The 20,943-nt window shown below is 43.0% G+C and overlaps 1 protein-coding gene across 2 annotated transcripts in view; it reads right to left on the reverse strand.

Moving 5' to 3' along the window:
• Positions 1 to 593: 593 nt before the first annotated feature.
• Positions 594 to 20,943, reverse strand: part of sipa1l3 (signal-induced proliferation-associated 1 like 3) — a 62,945-nt gene continuing 42,595 nt past the window's right edge. Inside the window, exons 5-24 of one of the 2 annotated variants that reach the window (XM_054614442.1) lie at positions 20,543 to 20,673; positions 17,850 to 18,038; positions 17,085 to 17,259; positions 16,017 to 16,120; positions 14,208 to 14,365; positions 13,517 to 14,099; positions 12,531 to 12,629; positions 12,239 to 12,414; positions 8,936 to 9,187; positions 8,622 to 8,804; positions 8,047 to 8,171; positions 7,235 to 7,350; positions 6,699 to 7,144; positions 4,882 to 5,112; positions 4,038 to 4,200; positions 3,741 to 3,915; positions 3,343 to 3,492; positions 2,236 to 2,359; positions 1,754 to 1,835; positions 594 to 1,094 (exon numbers count right to left, since the gene is read on the reverse strand). In XM_054614442.1, the coding sequence (XP_054470417.1) occupies positions 900 to 1,094; positions 1,754 to 1,835; positions 2,236 to 2,359; positions 3,343 to 3,492; positions 3,741 to 3,915; positions 4,038 to 4,200; positions 4,882 to 5,112; positions 6,699 to 7,144; positions 7,235 to 7,350; positions 8,047 to 8,171; positions 8,622 to 8,804; positions 8,936 to 9,187; positions 12,239 to 12,414; positions 12,531 to 12,629; positions 13,517 to 14,099; positions 14,208 to 14,365; positions 16,017 to 16,120; positions 17,085 to 17,259; positions 17,850 to 18,038; positions 20,543 to 20,673 (3,857 nt within the window). In that variant the 3' untranslated portion in view covers positions 594 to 899. Of the gene's footprint in view, positions 1,095 to 1,753; positions 1,836 to 2,235; positions 2,360 to 3,315; positions 3,493 to 3,740; positions 3,916 to 4,037; positions 4,201 to 4,881; positions 5,113 to 6,698; positions 7,145 to 7,234; positions 7,351 to 8,046; positions 8,172 to 8,621; positions 8,805 to 8,935; positions 9,188 to 12,238; positions 12,415 to 12,530; positions 12,630 to 13,516; positions 14,100 to 14,207; positions 14,366 to 16,016; positions 16,121 to 17,084; positions 17,260 to 17,849; positions 18,039 to 20,542; positions 20,674 to 20,943 lie in introns of both variants that reach the window. The other variant, XM_054614366.1, reaches the window with a different exon arrangement.

A 20,943-nucleotide genomic window follows, 5' to 3' on the forward strand; every position in this document is an offset into this window, starting at 1 on the left:
AACATCACTGAGCTGCATGACATCGACCATTATCACTCGCTCCACGCGCTGATGACTTGTTTCACATCGAAAGGGCCACAGGTTCATCCATGTAAACGGAGGAAAGAGGAATATGGCGACCCACAAGTGTTCATATTACAGTAAACTGGTTTGTTCATCACTTAAAAACATCCTATAACAGACCGTCACATTCAATCTCACAAACTCACACCAAAGGGAAATAAAATGCATTTTGCATTGAGCACAAAACACCGCTGTGCCATAATGCTTCAGAGTACCATCAGCTACACACACACGCACACACACACACACACCTCTTTAGTACGACAATATCAGTACAATATAGGTAATATTGATACATGAGAATTGTACCTCACAGGCATCTATCTACAGTACAATGTCTGTAGAACTTCCATTACTCCTAGTGCATTCTGGGAGATGCAGTCTGTAATGAGTCTTTTTTTTGGCTGATTCGCTGCAGGAACAGTATTAGGCCTCTCCAGGTGATGTAGTGTTCTCTAAAACAGTTTCCTCTCCTACTTGCTCCTCTGGCATAGTAGTATATGTATTATATATATATATATATATATATATATATATATATATATATATATATGACAGTATATAACACTTTTGACTTCAGTCTATAAAAATAAACAGAGATTAGAGAGGGAGGGTCTCTGCTCTGTGTGCAGGCTGGGTGAGTCTTCCAGGGAGTGTTGCATTTTAAAGATCAATTGTCTTATTTTTTGCTCTCTCTACAGTTTAAGGCAGTCCATTGGGAGCTGAGTGAGGTGACATCATTATGACCTCTGCCACCGCTGCGCGTGCAAGGAACCATGGGTACTCTCCCCGTCGCCCTTCCTCTGTGGCCTGAATCTCTTCTTCTTCTGCAGGTTTCACTCCCTAAATGAGTCGGTGTCGTGCGTTAAGGAGTGAGCCTCTTGCTCACTCTCCGTCTTGTCGTCGTTGGTGAAAATGCGGCTGAACTTGCGCAGCTGCTCGCTGGCTGTGAGGCTCTCCTCCTGCAAGCGCTGGTTATTCTCCCTCAGGTTGGCCATCTCTGCCAGCAGAATGACTTTATCCTTCTTCTCCTGGTAGTAGAGAGACGGAAATGAGGAGAGAAGAAGAGAAACAATGATTTTTCAGTCACGTGTGTCGGGACAATAAAAGGAACCGTTAAGGGAATCATCTTGGGAAATACTATTGTTCGCTTTCTTGCTGTAAGTCAGATGAGCAGATGGATACCAGGCTCATGTTTATCCACTAAATATGAAGCTACAGCAAGGAGACAGGTAGCATAGCTTAGCATAAAGACTGGAAACAGGGGGTAACTGCTAGTCTGGCTCTGTCCTACGGTTACCAAAAAGTGTCTATGAGCACCACATAACCTCTGTCTTTACACTTTGGATTTTGCAGAAATGAAACAGTCAAGACTTTAAGCATTGATTAGACACATTTCGAGGTGTTGGTAGGGTCGTTAACACTTTTGTCAAATTAATCCTTTCAATTTCAAAAACATCATAATGAACTAGAAAATATGTTCTGTATCTTGAACCCACACGTTGATAAAAAGCTGAATTATTGTCAAGGTGAGCAAGCAAAGGTATCAAAAAAAGCAAGAATTTGGACATCCTGGTGGGGGCAACTAACATTACTATAATGTTCTGGGTCAACATTTTTACCAGAACTTTCTACTTTAAACTCTTTAACAAAGGAAAAATGTGAAAAAAAACAACAACAAGATTCTTACTCTCTGCAGATCATTGTTCAGCTGTTTCAACATCACTTCCAGGTGAAAGAGCCGACCAGACAAATCGTTGGGCGCCTCGTCACTGTTAACAAACATGGCACAGATTCGTATTATTTTTTCTATTGGTGCACACTACATAGGAATAGAAAGAAGCAGGAATATAGACGTAACAACACAGAAAAAACAAAGCATAACAAACAAAAACAAATAGCAAAAAAGAAAACAAACAAAAAAATAGACATAACAAAACACACTTTCTATTAAAAATATATAGAAACCCTGACTGACAACACAGAAACTGGAGCAACAATTCAACATCAACAACTGTTTACTTTAGTGAGAATATACAGAGTAAACAAGCTGGGGATTCAGTTCAAGTTCTAGCAGTGAAGTTATTCACCACTAGATGGCAGCACTGAGAGAGAGTTGGCTCCTAGAGTTCTCTGACTGCACTACTTCACAATAAACTGAGGTTGACCTACCCGCTGATGGTCGGTGTGGTCCGTGGTGTCTGAGGAGTCTGGAACTGGACTGGACTGACCACTGGTCTGTCTGGACCTCCAGTCTTTGGCTCAGTCAGTGAGAAGAGGGAAACTGCTCTTTGTGCTGCAACAGAGACACACAATCACACTTTATAAAAGCAGCATGAATGAGTCTTTTAAACCAAGAGTCCCGGGGGATACATGACACAATCGCACCACAGCACAGCGGGACCTGGCAGCAGGTTGGGTTATGGATCAAGTGTTGGCTTGAGACTATTGTGTTTTGGTTTTGTGGTTGCAGAGGAGAGCGATAAAAAAGAAACAGTGGCTGGGAAGCAGAGCAGGCGATGGTGTACGAAGCAAAGATGAACGCCGGGATCTCCCACTTTCCCAGGAGTGTCGAGTGACAGAAGGAAGCCGAGACACAATGAAACCGATCAGCCCCCCCAACATCCAAACAATACGTCCCACATCCACCAGGGATTTAAGGTAATTACTTTAAGGCACTTATTAAAGTGTACAACACATGTTTTGTTGTAACAACAGAGAAGCTATATTTTGGGGAAATTTAGATTTGTTTAGCATTAAATTGAAGAAAAACATGAATAAATATGATATATAGATGGTTAATGGAAGCAGTTGTGAATGTAACTTCAAGACAATTTTAACTGAATTCTTCTGCAGAACTTTTGGTCCAAACCATAACAGAACTAGAATAACCATCCCATGGTTGTAGGCCTCTTCCATATTACAGTTGATATCCATGTCTGGTCAAAATGCTATCACTTCATCCAGTTTAATATTTGTGAGAAATTGTCATAATTAGCCTATGAATTCTTGAGTTATGGCCAATAACTTGACCACAAAGCTCTAATCACATCTTCCTTGACAGCAAGTGGATGTTTGTTTCATTTAGATTTGCAGACATTCCCTCCAAGCTTTCCTGAGATATTGCTTTGCAACAGACTGACAACCCAAAAACACCATGCCTCTAAACGGGGCTGTCGCTGGTGCAGAGGGCAAAACAATACAAAAAATGCCACAAACTTTATTTAGAATCTCACAGTGAGTTGAACAAACCTAATCCTGAGGTGTCTCCAGCCTCACCTTCGTAGGCTTTAGCGGCGTTGACGAGGCTGGACCACTCCAGTCCACAGGCCGTGTCAGGGAGAGGCATCAGCCCAGGATCGAGCCTCCTCAGAGGAGGAACTTTGTCTTTAACTTCAGTGAGAGACAGCTCTGAGACGGACAGAGGCACTGAGGGACAGGAGAGCAGAACAGCTGCAGTGAGCGAACAAACCTCTACGTGAAACAATGACATCTACGAACTGCAACGTTGTAGAAGTTATGAAAACAACAGATAACTTGTGCATTACTATAATAATATGATTGCTTTCATCACCGAGCTCCTTAGATCCCAGCAGAATGAAACTAGGCAGCAAATACACTCAACACAGCAGTGTAAGATTTGTTCTACCTGCCTCAAAGCAGAAGTTTAAACTCACCCTTCTTGCTCTGCGTTTGGTTGGAGGAGATGCCGTGTCTGCGCGTGGGCAGCGTGCAGGTGAACAGAACGTCGGTGGGCGTCGTCGGGTTCTCAGAGTTGGCGAAGCTGGCTTCTCTGCGCCCGCTGCACAGCGACTCGTCTGAGAAGGTGCGCTGCAGAGTTCGTCTGGGAGACTACAGAGAGACAAGTGAGCAGAGATCAGAGAGCTGTGTGTGCAAGTTCTTCAAAGTAAGACTGTTGGCTGAGAGAATGATCCGGTGTAAAGAGTGTAAAGCATGTTAAGAGTGTTCCTCACTGGATCTCTTTGTGGCGTCTCTCCCGGGTTGTCCATGATGATCAGTTTCTTCAGGTCGTCTTCAATGGTGCTTTTGTAAGTCCGTCTCGGAGAACGCAGATCCCTCAGTGAGGCTCGGAGCCGGGGCTGCCCAAACACGTTCTTTGAGTTTGTATCCACCTGCCTGGAGACACGACACATGAGACATGAGCACCAAAAGCACAAACATCAGTGTGTATGTTCTCCCCCACACCGACTCAAACCATTGACACTTACTTTACAGGTTGGTGTTTTAGAAGCTGGATTTAGGCCAAAGAGCACGGAAGACACTCCTGAGTTTTTCTATTAATGTACCATAACTGAAATTACCTTTATAACAGTGGTTCCTAACGGTGGGTTTATTAAGAGTAAAGTGAAACAGAGTTATGCTACTTATTTCATATTTTCCTCTTTCGAATTACACAATAGTTTTACCACTTTAGCACTTTTGTTTAATTAGTCACTTTTTATAGGTTGGGAATCACTGGTCTATACAAAATAAGTATAAAGTCATACGTTGCATAAAGATATTGATATTTCCTTGCATGCATTGCAAAGGAAAAACTAGTAAACTCACTTAATTTATCTTAACAATTTTGAGACGAGCTTGACACTAAAGACACAACAACTTAAGGTCACTGAGGTAGAACTAAGTCGGTGGATATTTTAGATGCACTTTTCAAGTGTGCTTGGTAAACTCATTATATTTAAACAAGTATGATGTTGCAGTAACAGAATGTAACATATTTGCTCAGTGGTGGAGACCAAACACTAAATGGGGTCAGAAACATGAAAACAGCCTAGACTTCATCAGTCACCAACTTACTTCTTGCTCTTGCTGCTGTCAGAGCTGGTTGTCGTGGTTGCGTTTGAAGGTGACCGACTGTTGTCGTCGTTCTGCCAGGCGGCTTGTCTGCTCTTCCCATAAAAGGCCTTGGGTGCGGAGCTGGACAGAGGGATGGAGCTTAAATGAGCCGAAGAGGGTGTTGTAGTAGCGGCTCGAACGGGCCGGGCTTTCTCAGCTGTTGGAGTCTTGTAACCCTGCGGTGTGTAGGACCTGAGAGGACACACACATATAGACGTGGTTAATGAATGATTAGCCTTAAGGTAAGTTAAAGTGTCAGGACGCAGATGATTGTCCATGTCACAGATAGATGATAGATGATGCCAGGTTAATTTATTTAACAGAACGAAAGCGTTCAAATACTGCCTTTTACATTATATGCTTTAATTATATTCCCCTTTGCAGGGTCATTCAAATATTTCATGTCACAAATAGAGCTATCTGCCAGGAATGAGTTTTTGCATTTTGTCACTTTAACGTTGAACTTTAAATCTGAAAAGATGTTTCGTTCTCTCTGTCAATAAGCGGAAATTGCTGGTGTGTTTTTGGATCTCACTTATAAGAGATCCAAATATTGTGCACAGCTTGTGACTTTCCTAGGAATGCTGGAATAGTCATATTAATAAGAAAATAAAATATTCCACATTTTTCTTTTCAGGAATAGTTTTGAGGAACAAGCACCCCTTAAGTGTGTTAATTAGTAAGCTTAAGCAGTACAGATGGGGGGACTTTCGCTACATTTTGACAGAGCCAGGCTACCGGTTTCAATGAGCATATTCCCCAAAATGCCAAATTATTCCTTTTAGAAAGAAGACATTATATTCTTGCGATTAAATGACAGTTGTCGGAGATCCTCTGACATGTAAGGCTACCATAAACATGTGCAATAACATATAACATAAATCATAAGAGCACAGATATTTTCGTTTGGCTCACGGAGGATATATTGAGTTTATTGTTCAGCTCTCGTCTTTCTACATTAATATATTCATGCATATACATGCATAATTCATTCTTGTAAATACATATTACAAGAATGAAGTATGCAATTTAAGTTCACACAGCAGATACTTTGCTACGGATACAACACGATTAACAACAAAGGGTTAAACAGCAGATGAGTTATGAACTGAAACTACCATCAAGTATCTCCCAATAACACCTACTGTAATCCCCTGACCGAAACAAAGCACAGACCTTACAACAATATCTGTCAAACTGTCCACAAACCGTGATGAGTTATCGGTGTCCTAAAGCCTTCTGATTTAATTTAACGTCTATATTACGCTGATGGTCCAACACATCTCAGGCACAGTCGATGGCACTTGATGGGGTTTAAACACAGACTGTTTTAATCCAACACAAAGCGGCCGAAGCCTGTGTATGTTTGTGTGTTTTATGATGTGGGGGAAGCAAGTGCACCAGCAGAAAAGATCACATGATGATCTGTATGTTTCACAAGGATTAGGCTGCTTTAATCTTTAATGTACCCTTTAAAGATAGATTTATGTATCAGAATCTGGTGGCGGTACATAATGGATACTTGGTGCATCATTCAATTAAGATTCCTCAAAACTTGTTAAAAAATACTAAAGTCATTAGGAAGTACACACAGTCTCCATGAAGCTAAGCAGCATTTAACTGCAAGACTTATGAATGCAACACTCTCTCCCTACAATAAAACCCAGCACACACGTTCCCTCATTCATTCATTCATTCATTTAGTTTAAAGTCATTTTTTTTATAAAATAATATTAGCTTCATCAAAAGGCCACAGAAGATGTGAGTCGGCCACTTACCTGGGCTTGAAAGTGTCCATTTTTTCAGCGCTGGAGCCCGGAGGTGGGAATGTCCTGGTGCGGTACCCTTTGTTCTGATTAGCTGAGGCTGGTAAGATGGGCGAAGACTCTCGTCTCCTCGTTTCTCCGCTGCTGCCGCTGCTCCTTCCCACTGACAGCTCCTGGGCGCCGCTGTAGTTCCCAAAGCAGTGCACGGGCTTGTGGGATTGGCTGTTGGACAGGTTCCCCTGGCGATTGTTGTAGTGGGTCGAGGCGTCGATGCCGCTGTCGTTAGATCCCCCCTTGTTGAGAAGGTCCGGGTCAGGGTCCACTGGGTCGCCGAGGCAACCCCCGCCTCCTCGCTCTCCTCCAGCTCCTCCGTCGAACCAGCGCTCGTCGCTGTGGCTGCTGGAGGCGTTACTGGACAGGGTGTTACTGCTGGAGTGGCTGGAGTACTGAGTCTCGCCCTGCAGAGGACAAGACATTTAGACAATCTCAGAGGCAACGAGGCAAAGAGGATGAATAAAATGAGACGGGGGGGGGATGACAAGCCTGACCTTAGAGTTCCTGTTTGGAGAGTCTTTCCCCGGGACATCCTGTCTGGTTATTCTCCTCTGCCCTCCTCCGACACCAGGTCCCCGAGACGACGACGCTGGGACATGCCAGAGGGGTTCTAGACAAGATTACACACAGACACTCACAGGATTAAAGAAAATTACACTGAACCTCCATGGCTGGCAAAGAGGATTAAATACTTATAGCACATTTAAACACTGACCTCCACAAACGCACAAAATCACACTCTGTCATCTCTACTGTGCAACACACACACACTTTAACAAAACAGACCATGAATGTCGTTTAAGACAAGTCTGATTAATCTACAACAAATTATTTTTTGGCCACAATTGTTATTATTTTGGACTTGTGTTTTTGGCCACCTGATACATTCATCTTTTAGCTCTGTTTTGGCCTCTACCAACTAATGAGAAAAAATATCTGCTCCACTCTGTTCACCAGGTCGATAACTGTCTGCTGTTTGGAGCTGAGCAGGTTGCGTACAATGGGGATTTGGAGCCTTTTTCTGAAAACAGCTTCCTGTTGCGTCCAGAAACGCAGATGAAAGCCGAGAGAGTGAATCAAAAGAATAAAACTTCAGCCAACAAACCAAAACAAAGAGATGATAGACGCTGAAACTCCAAAGAGCTGAGCGGAGCTGCACAGACAGGTAATATTTCTCTGCGGGTTCATCACTATGAACAACCTCTTTCACATACAATGTGATCCATTGTCATATAAAATGATTGATTATCTGAGTATCCACAACTTATTATTCATTAGTTGCTTGCAGTTTTTGAAGGTGGTGTACCTGTTTTGCAGCGCTCCATGGTGCTTTCCTGACTGGTGAAGCCTGAGGAGGACTCTCCACTGGAGTTGATGTCCACACTGAAATGGGGCTCATAAGGCAGCAGGGGGCGCTGTCCTGCTCCATATCTACACAGATGGATCATAGGAGGAAGGGCGGCATTTGATTAATAACCACATTCATGCATTCACTATCAGTTATATATGAAACAACAAAAATGTGTGGGTAAATTACTAAAATGAAACTCCAAAGAAAAGCCCTAAAAATGTAGTGTTTGGTTTCGAATCTCTGTTTTGCATAGTGATGGCAGTTGAATAAAACACATTTATCCGGTTGGGTGAGATGTTATCAGCCTCCACACAGTGAGGAAGAGCCGCCCACACACCAGATCCTTCCTCAAGGAGACAGTGTGTTCATACACGTCTAACTGCAGACCTGACACATTAGTCAGCCTCATATTATAAACAGATATAATCCACCTCTCGCAAACAAAACAGTGGTTATGAGTTACATCGGACATGTTTAATCAAGATCAAAGGAGGGATGGAGGAGAAAAACAAAGGAGACCACACACACACCTGTCGGGGGAGGGTTTGTAGCGTATGAAGGGTCCTGGTGTGATTCCAGGCGGCCCCATTGTGGAGAGGCCGACCAGGCCTGAGGAGGGCGAGGAGAAGCTGGCAGAGGGGTTTCTGTAGGGCAGCACTCTGTCGCCTCCTGCAGGAGACAGACTGTAGTGGTTCTCCGGGTAGCTCACTGGCCTGGAGGACACACAAAGACGGTGACGGTAAACCAACAGAACCTCAAACAGACCATGATCAGTAGGGTTGATAGAGGAACACAAGAAATCATTTATCTAAATTAATTCAATTTAAAAAAAAAAAAGGCTCACCTCTTAGAGTTGAGGTGCTGAGGCTCCCTGTAGGGAACAGGCATCATGGTCTTGTGTGAGCGGGGCAGTGGAGGAGGTGGGGGACCCATAGGGGCCCAGCGCTGTTGATTGGGGACACTGTGGAGCCCTGGAGGGATGGGTGGGCTGTCCCATCGCCATGTCGGGCGAGGGGAGGGTCGGTAGCCTGCCGCCAGAGGCTCAGGTTCTGGCTTCTGCTCCATGGTCTTCATCTCATACTCCTCTGTGCAGCCCCTAAAGAGACGGACAGAGGAAGGGAGATCCAGCACAACAAGTCAATCAAATGCTTGACTCTTCAATGTCCACGCTCCCTTCCCAAAGACTCTGCTCAACAAAGCCCTCACAGATGTGGCGCCTCAGCTCTGGCTCAGTAAAAAGCACTGAGGAGAAGCAGCAGCTTCCTCTCTGAAAGTCTGGACTGCAGCTGAACAAGAAATGTGGCTTATGTACCGAGTTTAGTGTGTGAGAACGGGTAAACAAATCTTTATTTATCAAATCAGGACACAAACAACTAAAATGTCTTCATGTTCTAATAGTAGCCTCTAGCTAGCCCAAGACACAGCACATATCTTTTACACATCATCATTATTTCATCGACACAGCCTATTACAGGATGGCAGGAGGCATCAAATATGCACAGAGCATGTATTCAAGATGAGACAAATGCCGAGAGGAAGCGAGAGACGGTTGGCATTGACGGTGGAGGCATTGAGTGAAATTCTCTGAGGTGAAAAAGGGTTATAAAAAAGAAATTGAAAAAGATTGAAGATGCAAAGATTGACATAAGAGAGATAAGGACGCAGTGTGTGCCGGAAAGAGTCGGTTCAGTCAAGTAGTGATTATTTTCATTATTAATCAATCTGCAAAATGTTTTTTAAATTAATTGTTTGGTGTTAAAAAGTCCCAATTATCCAGAGTCCACGGTGTCGTCTTTAAAAATAATATTTTGTTTAACCAACAGTCTTAATTTACTGTCACAGAAGACAAGCACATATTCATATTTGAATAGGCTAAAACTAGTGAAATGTTTGGCATTTTTACCTAAACTTCACTGATTTGACTGAATATTGAACTACCTTACCTACTTGTCCTGTATTTGTCTCTGTTCTAATTTCCTGTAAAAAAAGGGGTTCTATTCTTTTAAATTAGCATTTAAATGTATAATGTATTATGTAGAGCACTTTGAATTGCCTTTGTGTATGAAATGTGCTATTTCAATAAACTCACCTGGACTTGAACAATTAATGGATTATTAGAAATTGTTAAAGATAAATTTCTGTCTATTAATTAACATTCTGTTTCAGCTCTAACTTAAATAAAAAAATAAACAAAACAAACTTTTAGGGACTACTTCTTCACCAAAAACATAGTTCTAGCTAAAACTGTACACAGTGAACAGTTTGGATTATTCTGAATAACAGGGACATTATTTTAGCAAAGGTAAGTGGCTGTAAAAAAAAAAAGTTAATATAGTTTTTCAATGCTGTGAGCAGAATAAATGCAATGATATTCACCTCTATTGCATTGTGGTGAAGGAAGAAATCGCAGTAAATAATGCATTAAATATAAATACCACCAAATCTATCTGCATGAATACATTCCAGCAGGGGTAAGTGAGAAAATATGTTTTTTATAATTTGGTGGAAATTATTATTTAGTGTTTAACCTGCATTAATTGTAGAGCCTGGTGACACTAAACCCTCAACTGTATCTACTCTGCTACAACACAGTAAAACATTATCAAATGAAAGCTGTAGAGCTGTAAACACAACGCACACACATCCATATGTCTGTAGAAAATATGAATACTAAGTGCACAATCACTAATAAATGAACATGAACACAACATGTGGTCAGGACACATTGATCAATCAAGGAATACTACCAACTCCATCCATATCCACACAGCTACATATCAGCAGTACAAACCTTAGAGAGAGCAGAGTCGACATGCAACGTTTCCTCCATCACCCTGGCAGATGTGACACAGCTGTAGCTCCCCAACAAGCACGTGGTCAAACGCACTACAACATCACACCTTCTCTCCTCCGTATCCCTCCATCTTACATGAGCACGGCAACCAGTCAGAGCAGAAAAAAGGAGAAAACCACTTCCAACTCTGGTTTCTCTTTCTCTTCCTTTCTCTCCTCCACCCACCTCTCTCACTCTCGGTGGTGTTGAGACACGTCCTCCTCACAGGCGCTTCTCTGCCTCTCCAACTAAATAAATCCTGCCTCTCTCTATCCCTCCCCTCTTCTCCGTCCTTTTCATTTGCACAGGGCATGCATTTTTAATTAATCACTTCCACTCGTCTTATTTATTTTATGCGGTCCTTTTTTTTTTTTTTTTTTTTCTCCCTGCAGATTCCAAGCCTTAATCTCATGCAATCTGCTTGCTGGCACACAATGGCAAACAAGTCAGAGAGAGAGAGATGAGAGAGAGAGAGAGAGAGAGAGAGAGAGAGAGAGAGAGAGAGAGAGAGTGGGGGATGAGTGAAATACAAGACTCTTAATTATCAGCTGCTACTTGAGAGAGGGAGTGTGTGTGTGTGTGTGTGTGTGTGTGTGTGTGTCAAAGGGATTTAGGTTGGTGTAATTAAACTGCCTCCAACATTAAAGATATCTAACCACAGTGCGATCACACAACCAGCCACAATCACTGTATTTAAAAGCCCTGGTTCTCAGTCAGAAACACACACCCACCGTGGTTATTCTTCACCTCCATAACCGCTCTGTAACACCACATCAGCGTCTCGTAAGGCCTCGTTATTCTGTCTTTGTCGAGGCCGTATGTGAACATGAAAGGTTGGAAAAGGAAGACTGGAGGGAAAACAAATAGATTGTGGGAGGAGGGGAAACAAGGCGATGGTAAGCTGAGCGAGATGAGACGAGAAACAAAGGAGAGGGAAACAAAGAAAGGCAGATTTTGTTTAATTCCCATTAAAACAAATGCTTCTTTCTTTTTTTGTCGCCATGCTTCATTCTGCCTATTTCCTCTTGAACCACACATCGTTCTTTCTCTCCGTTCGCTTGCTTCCTCTTTTCAAGCACTCCCACACAAAATCCTCCCAGAACATTGGAGTCTGGCCATTACCTCACCAATGCTTTTGTGTGTTTGAGTGAACAGCGTCCTGCACTCACTTTGCGCTCGCTCTTGTCCTTCCACCACTGCCTGCCAACACTCAGCAAAGCTGTTGTCCTACCTCCTCAACATCTGTATCCACCACAGCTGTTTAAAAAACGAGTCACTTTCATTAGTTTAGCTTCAAAGACATTTTAAACACACCTGCGAGGCCCCCCCTCTTCGTACGGAGGAATGATGATGACTTTGACCGTGACCGACGTCCTCAGCAGGTCGATCATCTGCTCGTGAGTCAGCGTCACCGCGGCCACCTTGCAGATCTCCACCAACCGACTGCCTTGTCTCAGTCCTGCCTGCCAGGCAAAGCCGTATTCCTCCACCTGCATTAAAATAAAATCACCCAAAAAGTCTTGAAACAAGCCAGTTATGTTCCGCCAAGAATCTTCATAGAAGAGTATATAAAGGTCTGATGTGGCAGATGGTCATCTGACGGTACCTCAGCCACGGTGCCGTCCAGACGAACATGGAAACCCAGTTGTCCCAGTCCGTTTCTTCTCAGTGTCATATCCACCGTCTCACATCCCACTGTCAATGACTGGACAAGGTGAGGAAATAATGTGTATTAATAAATATCAGATTTACAGTAGGATGATATTCTTATGTATCTGGGTATTTTTCAAAACAAAGGAATTATCGTAAAACAGAATGAAAGGGAAATTAATTTAGCAGGAAGAGCATTTAATACTGAAATCCATTGTTAATATTATCAATATTCACACAAAGTACCAGGTGACGTATTCTGAAACTATACATATATTTGCAACTATTAAAACTATTTAAAAAAAAAAAAAAAAGAATGATGTGGGATTAACACAAAGCTTGCAGGAGTCAATGAAATCTCCTTTTCCAAGCATTTCATTTGTTGAATTTTACAGGAATTATCACAATATTATATTCCTCTCATCAACCAGCTGAAAGAGTGAGTTATAGGATTGTAAAGAATACCTTGATGCTCTTTGATATTTGAGTTCATATACTTGGTATGAACCTAATAGGCCTGGATGGTAGATTTGAAGGTTATGAGCTTTAGCGCGGACATATTGATCAGGTTTCCCAGGATGCAGATGTAGCAGAACAGAGCAGATCTCCAACATTTAAACAATACCCAACAAAGGCAGTGAAGAAGAAAACCACAAGCTAGTAAAGGGCTTGACTTTGCCATATTAACAGTGTAGAGAAACAGGAAATGAAGGCGAGAGAGACATTTTAAATATCCACCTAGCAATTAATTACATTAACATGTAAGGCCTCAAGAACACACACATTAACACTAGATACAGTATAAATATGACTCTGTTTGTGTACATCCTATAACATACTTTGGTCCCAGATACTATATAAGCTGTGTGCTTTAAAAGGTAACAAATATTTACATTTCCTGGTCTGTTAGTCACCATCCCTCTACAAGCTCTGAACTCTCACCTTTAACCTCTGCACCATCTCCCTGATGTCCTGTGCACAGCCTTCTGGTACCCGCACGGCGATGTGGTCTCCTCTGCCGTAGAAGATCTTCAGAGTCAGGCGCTCCGGTGTCCAGCCGATCACGTCCGCACAGAAACAGTTAAACACCACCTCTTTGGTGGAGCAATCCGTCAGGAGGACGTATTCAGCCGACAAACCCAAGGCACATGGGAGCTCCGTCCCACCTCCACTGAAGTCCTGGGCCTGGACCCTCCAGGCCACGGCCCCCGCAGCTCCCAGCTCTGCTCCCTCTCTCGCCTTGGAGCGTTCACGTTTTTTAGACGCGAGGGAGATGAGGTTGTTAAGCTTGCCTGCTGAGTCGAGCGGCGTGCTGCTGACGTAATTCTCAGCCAGGTCCCTCAGGTACTCCTGCCGCGTTCGCGTCGCCATTGTGTGGAACTTCTCGGACTTGTGCGCTGCGGTTTCTGCATTGATAACTTTGGCTAGAAGGAAGTTACGGAAGGTTTCTGGGTCACGGAAGGTGACGCCGCTGGGGATGGGTGGGCCGAAAGGAGGCACGTCCTTCATTCTTGTCACAGCAACACTGAAAGAACAGGTGGAGGAGATTTGAAGAGTGAGAAACTATAACTATAACTATTATCATACTTGTGTATATATGAACATGTACTTATTCTGTTGAAAAATCATTTACCTGTAACAGGTGCCTTCAGAGCAGGGGTTGTGCACACGGATAATAACAAAGACGTGCTGGAAGTGTGAGCGAATGTTCTGGGGGGTGAAAGGCAGCGCTCCCGGCTCTTGAAAGATTATGGTGACAATGTCGTTCCCTATGTGTCTCTTTCTCAGGAGCTAAGGAAGAAGAGACGAGAGATAAAAATGACAAATTAATACAATGAGCTAACATGACATAACTGCCACTGACACAACTGACTCAGTCAACGAGAAGAGAGAGTCCGACAAGGGAAATGAGAGATTTAGACGCTCCCTACGAGACACCAAACAACAGTTCTTTATGTAATTCATTTTTCGGATTCTGTGTGGGCTATTTGTGTCTGTGTGTGTGCGGGTTTGTCCGACTATCTGTGTTCGTGTAGAAGACAAGGCACAGAGTGCAGGCTGTGTCTGTGGTGCGCTGCTTGCCAATCCTCTCTTCATCTGCAGAGGGAAGTGTGAAAGTACCAATTATGTAATCCTATCTGGCCCACTGTTTGGACACAGATACACAAACATTCTCCAGTATGGTGCCACAGGAGCATCCTTCACTCGAGCTAAGTTTGATTTAGTGGTTTCAACTACATTGGTTAGAACTGATCATTTGGAGAGAAGAAGTTTGCAATCTTTTATCTACATCTTGATTATTTTCCATTTTAGCATCCATGCCAAATATAACTAAATACTGCTGACATGTTAGATTCAACAGGTATTTACAATACATTTCATCACTGGTCATACAAGGCGTGTGAAAAGGCCCAGGTCCTGCTCTCCTATTCCTCTGTTCTGAATGTAAGAGCCTGCACAGCTTCTGTATTTCTGCTTCACTCCTCCTGCCGCCTTTCATCCACTACAGGTTTTATTTAAAGTCAGATGCTGCCACCTAGAGGTTCGTCTGAGCAGGTACACTTCCTTGCTGTCGCACTCTCTAAACCTCTGGATGGAGTTATTGTCCCATTTATAAAATTCTGATTTAAGAGTTATCACATATATGAACTGTTCATCAAACTAATTGACATTATTAAAGAGGTGCAACCTGCACATTTCTTGTTTACTCACCAAGATGTTTAACAATAATTTAAAGATGATGGAGCTTGTTTATAAGCAATATATTGCTGTGGGCTTGGTAATAAGAGTATCGCACTCCAATTCATAATATAAATTCATTCTCTTTTTACATTTTCTGGTAGAACAAACAGCCTTTCTATAGCCTGCACCACTGACACGTAGTAAACTAATCCTGAGCTCCCACACGGCTTGTTGGAGCATATGTATGAGCCTCTCACGCAAACGCTTAATGCAAGCTATTAATACTAGCCACACGCAAAATGTCATCTTACACACCATTCACTGACACACTCAGTCCACGCTGCAAACCCACAGCACCCAGGAGAACGTGTAGGAAGGCAGCTTTATTTAAAGGAGTAAAAAAAAAAGGGAGAAAATAGAGAAACTACTCACTACTGAACCCCACCCAGCTCTTATCCAGTAAAAGAATGAGAGGCAGACAGAGCATAAAAGGAAAAGCCAGTGAGTACGAAAGGACAGAAAAGACAAAAAACAAGAGGCTGAATAAAAAAAGGGAAGGGACTCTAAATGAAGAGGGTGACACTAGTCACGAATTTCCACTTTATGAATTCTTGCTGAATTTTACGACCAGAAATAAACAACTACAGACAGACTTTGGGTGACAAGAAAGGAAAGCTGTGGATGCATTTTTCAGCTGTTCACACCATCACAGGCCTGAGACTCAACACACATTAGGGGGGTTCTGCTCATGAGCTCCTACCTGCTGTGGGTTGTTGGGCATGTAGGGCAGCATGGTGGACACGTGGAACATGACCTCGTAGCCCTGGTAGGTGGTGTACAGGGAGTGGGTGCCCGTAGAGTCCGCTGGAGAAAGAGATTTTAATTTAAAGTGAGACATTGTTAAGAAAAGATGACACTGTGATGTTGTATTGGAGTCTAAATGTGATCGTTCAAACAAATGTTTTTACAGGGATCATGAGGATGCCTAGTCTGTCATTGTGCTTTTCCTGGGGGTTATGACACTTGGCCTGGCTATTACTGTTCAGACATAGAATACATAACATTATTGGCAACATCTGGGTTATAAAAGTTCTGGAATTTGTACTATTGGTAACTTTTATGTAAATGTTCCATGCAGCTTTATTCCAGCATGAAAGGAATGTAAAATAATGAGACACAATGCTTGTTGGAGGAAAAGGTCTCACTGCTGGAGAACAGGGGTAGAAGTTGTTGTTATATGGAGTGTTTCATGTTCTCTCAATTCAGTTAAGGATTTAAACATTTTGCCGTTGAGGACTTAAGTATGTGTGTGTGTCTTGAGTGCGAGACATACACAGCCGGTTGTCTCTAGTGCATCTCCTCATAAATGTACTTATCAAATCAATTCGTTGATAGACAATTCTGCTGCCTATTTTATAATGTCTGACAGTGCACATGCTAATGATGACGAGACAATCGGTTGGAACTCTCATTTAAAGCATCTTGCTGTATATTCAAAATGCTAAATGCATGGATGACACCTGAAAATAGGGACGGAAAAGGGGCTCATTCACATTGTTTCATAATTAATTTAACTATTTTATATTTTGTGTAAGCATAGGAGATGATAATGTGTTGACACATTGCCTGCAATGATATGGGAAACAAGAGGTGCAGCTGTTGATCTGATGGCATTAAATCAAAGACATGTGCCATGATGAAAATGGTGAGAAAATATTATTAAGATTACAAGGAGCGTAAGATTGGCATCTTGACTTTTATGTCAAGACAAGTCAGGTGCTTATTTGGACGTAGCCCCTGTCTGAAAGGGGCCCTTCTGAAGACTCACTCTTCGTGTCGAGCTGTGCAGCGTATTTGGTGAACCCTTTGAGAAGGACCTGCTCCCCCAGCAGCTCCAGGAAGGCAGAGAAGGCGGGCGACGCCTCCTCGTTGTTGTACATCTCCTCCTCTGTGCTCTGGCCCGCACGGCACAGCAGAACACCCACCTTGTGCTTCTGACTCAACTACACAGCACCAGAGAGACAACATTAACATCACACACAGAAACAGCTGAAACACTGCAGTCTGAACCTTGTGCTTTTAATGCAACGTTATGTCAAAGTAGATGTTACAACCCTGATGCATATATGGATGCACTTGGACATTGAGCACCACTCCAATGCAGTAAAAAACACCTGAACAGACAAAAACAATCTGACTGCAGGGAAAAACACCTCCGCCTTGCACTTCACCCTCCATTAAATAAAAGGTGGGATAGCATGGCTAAAGATTAAAGCTTTTATGGTTACACACTCATGCTCAAACACAACACACCCTGCTCCACTCAGCTTTCACTGACCTAAGTCTGAGGAGAACACTAAATCAGTAATGTTTCAGACACTTTTAAACACACTGAGCAGCACCATAAAGCCTCTGTGTAACTTATCAGTTCATATTTTTTGCTTTACAGCATTTAAGCCAGCAGAACTAAAAGCCACTGACTGAGCAGCCGTTTTATTCAATGGAGGCATCTGGGACCAACTGTCGAATTTCCAGTTTTATCACACAAGACCCAAAAATATAATCCAAATACAGACACTGATGCATAACTCACCCCCTGTTCGTCCAGTTTGAGGAGCTGTTCGGTGACTTTGGGTGTGCTGAGCGCCAGTCTCAGACAGGAGATGTTGAGCTCAGGGACGACCTGCTCCAGGACCTCCTTGAGCGACAGACCCCGCACAGTGCCGTGCCTCCCCGTAGACGCCACCGCGTCCTCTAAGATGGAGCCCCGCAGGGTCACAAGCTGAATGGGGGGGACAGAAAAATCTATTTTAGGAATACACATTTTTAAAATCACACTGAAAATGTTGGATAATTAATCCATTGGCATCGCATTGTTGATTTAGACCCCTTAACAACATACAATTTCATACTGTCCCCTTTTTTTGATCTCTTTACTCAGACCAGGACCCCAAATATTTTACATCCACTTTTTTAATTCCTTCTCTTTAAATCAAAACATGCGCTTTGTTACAACTTATTTAGTGTTAGGTTTGAAATGTTTCTTTTTTTTCTCCTCTTGTGTAGTGTATACATGTATTGTATCAGACACTGCATATTAGCTACTATAATTTTACATTTTGTCTCGCTCATAAAGAGCTGCATTTTCTGTGTTCTACTAGTTTAAATCACCATAAAAAAAAGTGTTTAAAAAAGGAAATTACTCCATTTTAATCGATCAGCTAAATGAAACAGCTAGAGCTGACCGACACAAACAGTGACACAAGACGGACACAGGACAACATACACAGTATTACTATTGATATTAAGATAGTTGTATTGAGAGAGCTCCGAGGTCAGGCTCAGCTACAGTACCACGCCTCTGGAAATGGAGGAGTGGATGATTAGCAGCCTGGGAGCTTGAAGTGGGTCCATGAGGGATGGTCTCACTCCTCATAATATTGCCCTGCTGCCTTGAAGCTACTCTCTCTCTCTCTCTCTCTCTCTGTGTGTCCACACACACACACACACACACACACACACACACACACACACACACACACACACACACACACACACACACACACACACACACACACACACACACACACACACACACACACACACACACACACACACACACACAGTGAAAGTGCTCTGTGTGGGGGATTTTAGGTCGAGCAGTATTGTGAATTAATATTCTGCTCAGTGTTGTGCTGCCACAGAGTGCTGCTCCCCGGTGAGAGGAAATTGACCTGCTTCAAAACAGTGAGGCTGTAATAACCTCAGATACAGTTGGGAGAAAGGGGGCTGTTCCCTCTCACTGCGTACACACAAACACACACACACACGCACGAAAACACACTACACACACAAATGTGGCTTCATTAAAAATGCATGGCAGACTCCGGAGCTTGCAGGGGCCGGAGAGACAGTTGAACCTCGGAGACTCGGGTGTGCCTCAGATAAATTAAACCTGATTGACAGACGGCTGAAGTTATGGAGCTTTTGTTTCAACTCGTCAGCTTCTGCGTGTCCGAGCAGTGAGTGTCTTGCCGGGCGTCAACGTGAGAGGGCTGCGTGCGTAAGTGTGTGATGGAGGGAGAAAGAGGAAGTCTCTCCCCCTCGCTGCGTCAGCACTGCTGCACACAATTAAATGACTGACTTAAGGGGCATGGATATTTGAGAGCAGCTGCGGTTTGAGAGCAATCAATCTCTTTTTTTTTTTCTGTGTGGGAACAGTAGGCCTGGGTGTGCTGGCTGTGTCTGTTAGCTGAGCTCTGTGTACTTAGATGGCGGAGAGGCTCCATTGTTATACCGGAGCTAAGGTGATGAGGCCCGGCAGACATGTAATCCTGCTAAAAACAACACAGAGCCCGAGGAAGAAAGTCGGCCTACATGAACGAAAAGACCAGAGGCAAACTGCTGTTTATTTGAGGTACGTTTGGTTTCAGACAGGTGTTTAACAAATATTAAGTAGGTCAAACTAACTATTCATACAGACCTCGGACCTCAAAAAGGTCAAAAATTAACAAACATAAGACTAACATAATATATTTAAAACACTATTTGTGATCAATTGATTGATACTAGGGGTGCAACTAAAAATATTTTTTGTTACAGATTAATCTGCCAATTATTTTCCTGTTTAATCGATCAGACATTTTGGTGTAAAATATGGCAAAAGGCAAAAAAAAGTGCTGACCACATTTTCCGAGAGACCTCATCATCATTCCAAAACCAAACGATGGCTGGAACATGTGAATATTTGGCATTTCTTGCTTGAAAAGTAACCAAAGGCCTAATCCAATAGTTTGTCGATAATAAGGTCGTATTGTTTGGTGCTCTGGAGGCAAAATATCTGAAAGTAAATGAACAATAAAGACGTGTTTGTTGTCTCTGAAGAAATCTGAGGGAGAATCTTAACTAGTTCTGCTTGATCGCGAGCCCATCAATTAATGCATTTGGAGTATTTGAGCCATCAAAGTGGAAAAAGTGGAAATGTGGTTGGGTGTGCTTCCTGTGACAGCAGGCCAAAGTGTTTGGCCTCTGCAGCCAGTGTTTGGTTTGGCTTTGATGTGCTGAGACTGGGCAGGTGGAATTTTCCACTGGCAAAGCAGAGAGAGCTGAAGAGAGAGGGTGAGTGGTGAGGGGGAAGGTCAAAACCAGGGCAGAGAGGTTGAGGAGAGGCATAGGTAGGAGCAAGGAGTTAAAAGAGAAGTAGGAAGTAATTAATATAAGCGCGCTCACTCATCACTGACTCATCACTTTCACTCAATAATCCTACAAACGGCAGATGGTTCATACCTCGTTTGTCCTGACGATGAGGCGGTACTGGTACTGGTCTTTCAGGTCTTTGGTGTCCTCCAGCTTCTCCCTGCGGATGCTCAAGGCCACAGCACCCATCTTTTCGTCTGACCCGAAGTAGTTTGAGTGCTCTATTGAAGAACAACAAGAGATGGAGATCAGTGTGATTGTATGTGTTGAGGAGAAACATGTCTGGATATGGGTTTGTGTTGAATCTATGGTTGGATACATCGACAGGCGATGGGTTGTTGGTTTTGTACAAAGAGAGACTAGAGTATGATGTTTTCAGAGCTGAAAGTATTCGTTAAAGAACTCCACAGGAACTCAATCGTAAACTGAAAGATTTGGGGTTTTGGACTGTTGGTGGAATAAAAAGTGACAATTAAATATTTCAAATATGA

This window comes from Anoplopoma fimbria, chromosome 1 (assembly GCF_027596085.1).
Source record: "Anoplopoma fimbria isolate UVic2021 breed Golden Eagle Sablefish chromosome 1, Afim_UVic_2022, whole genome shotgun sequence".
In the NCBI taxonomy this organism is placed as follows: Eukaryota; Metazoa; Chordata; class Actinopteri; order Perciformes; family Anoplopomatidae; genus Anoplopoma; species Anoplopoma fimbria.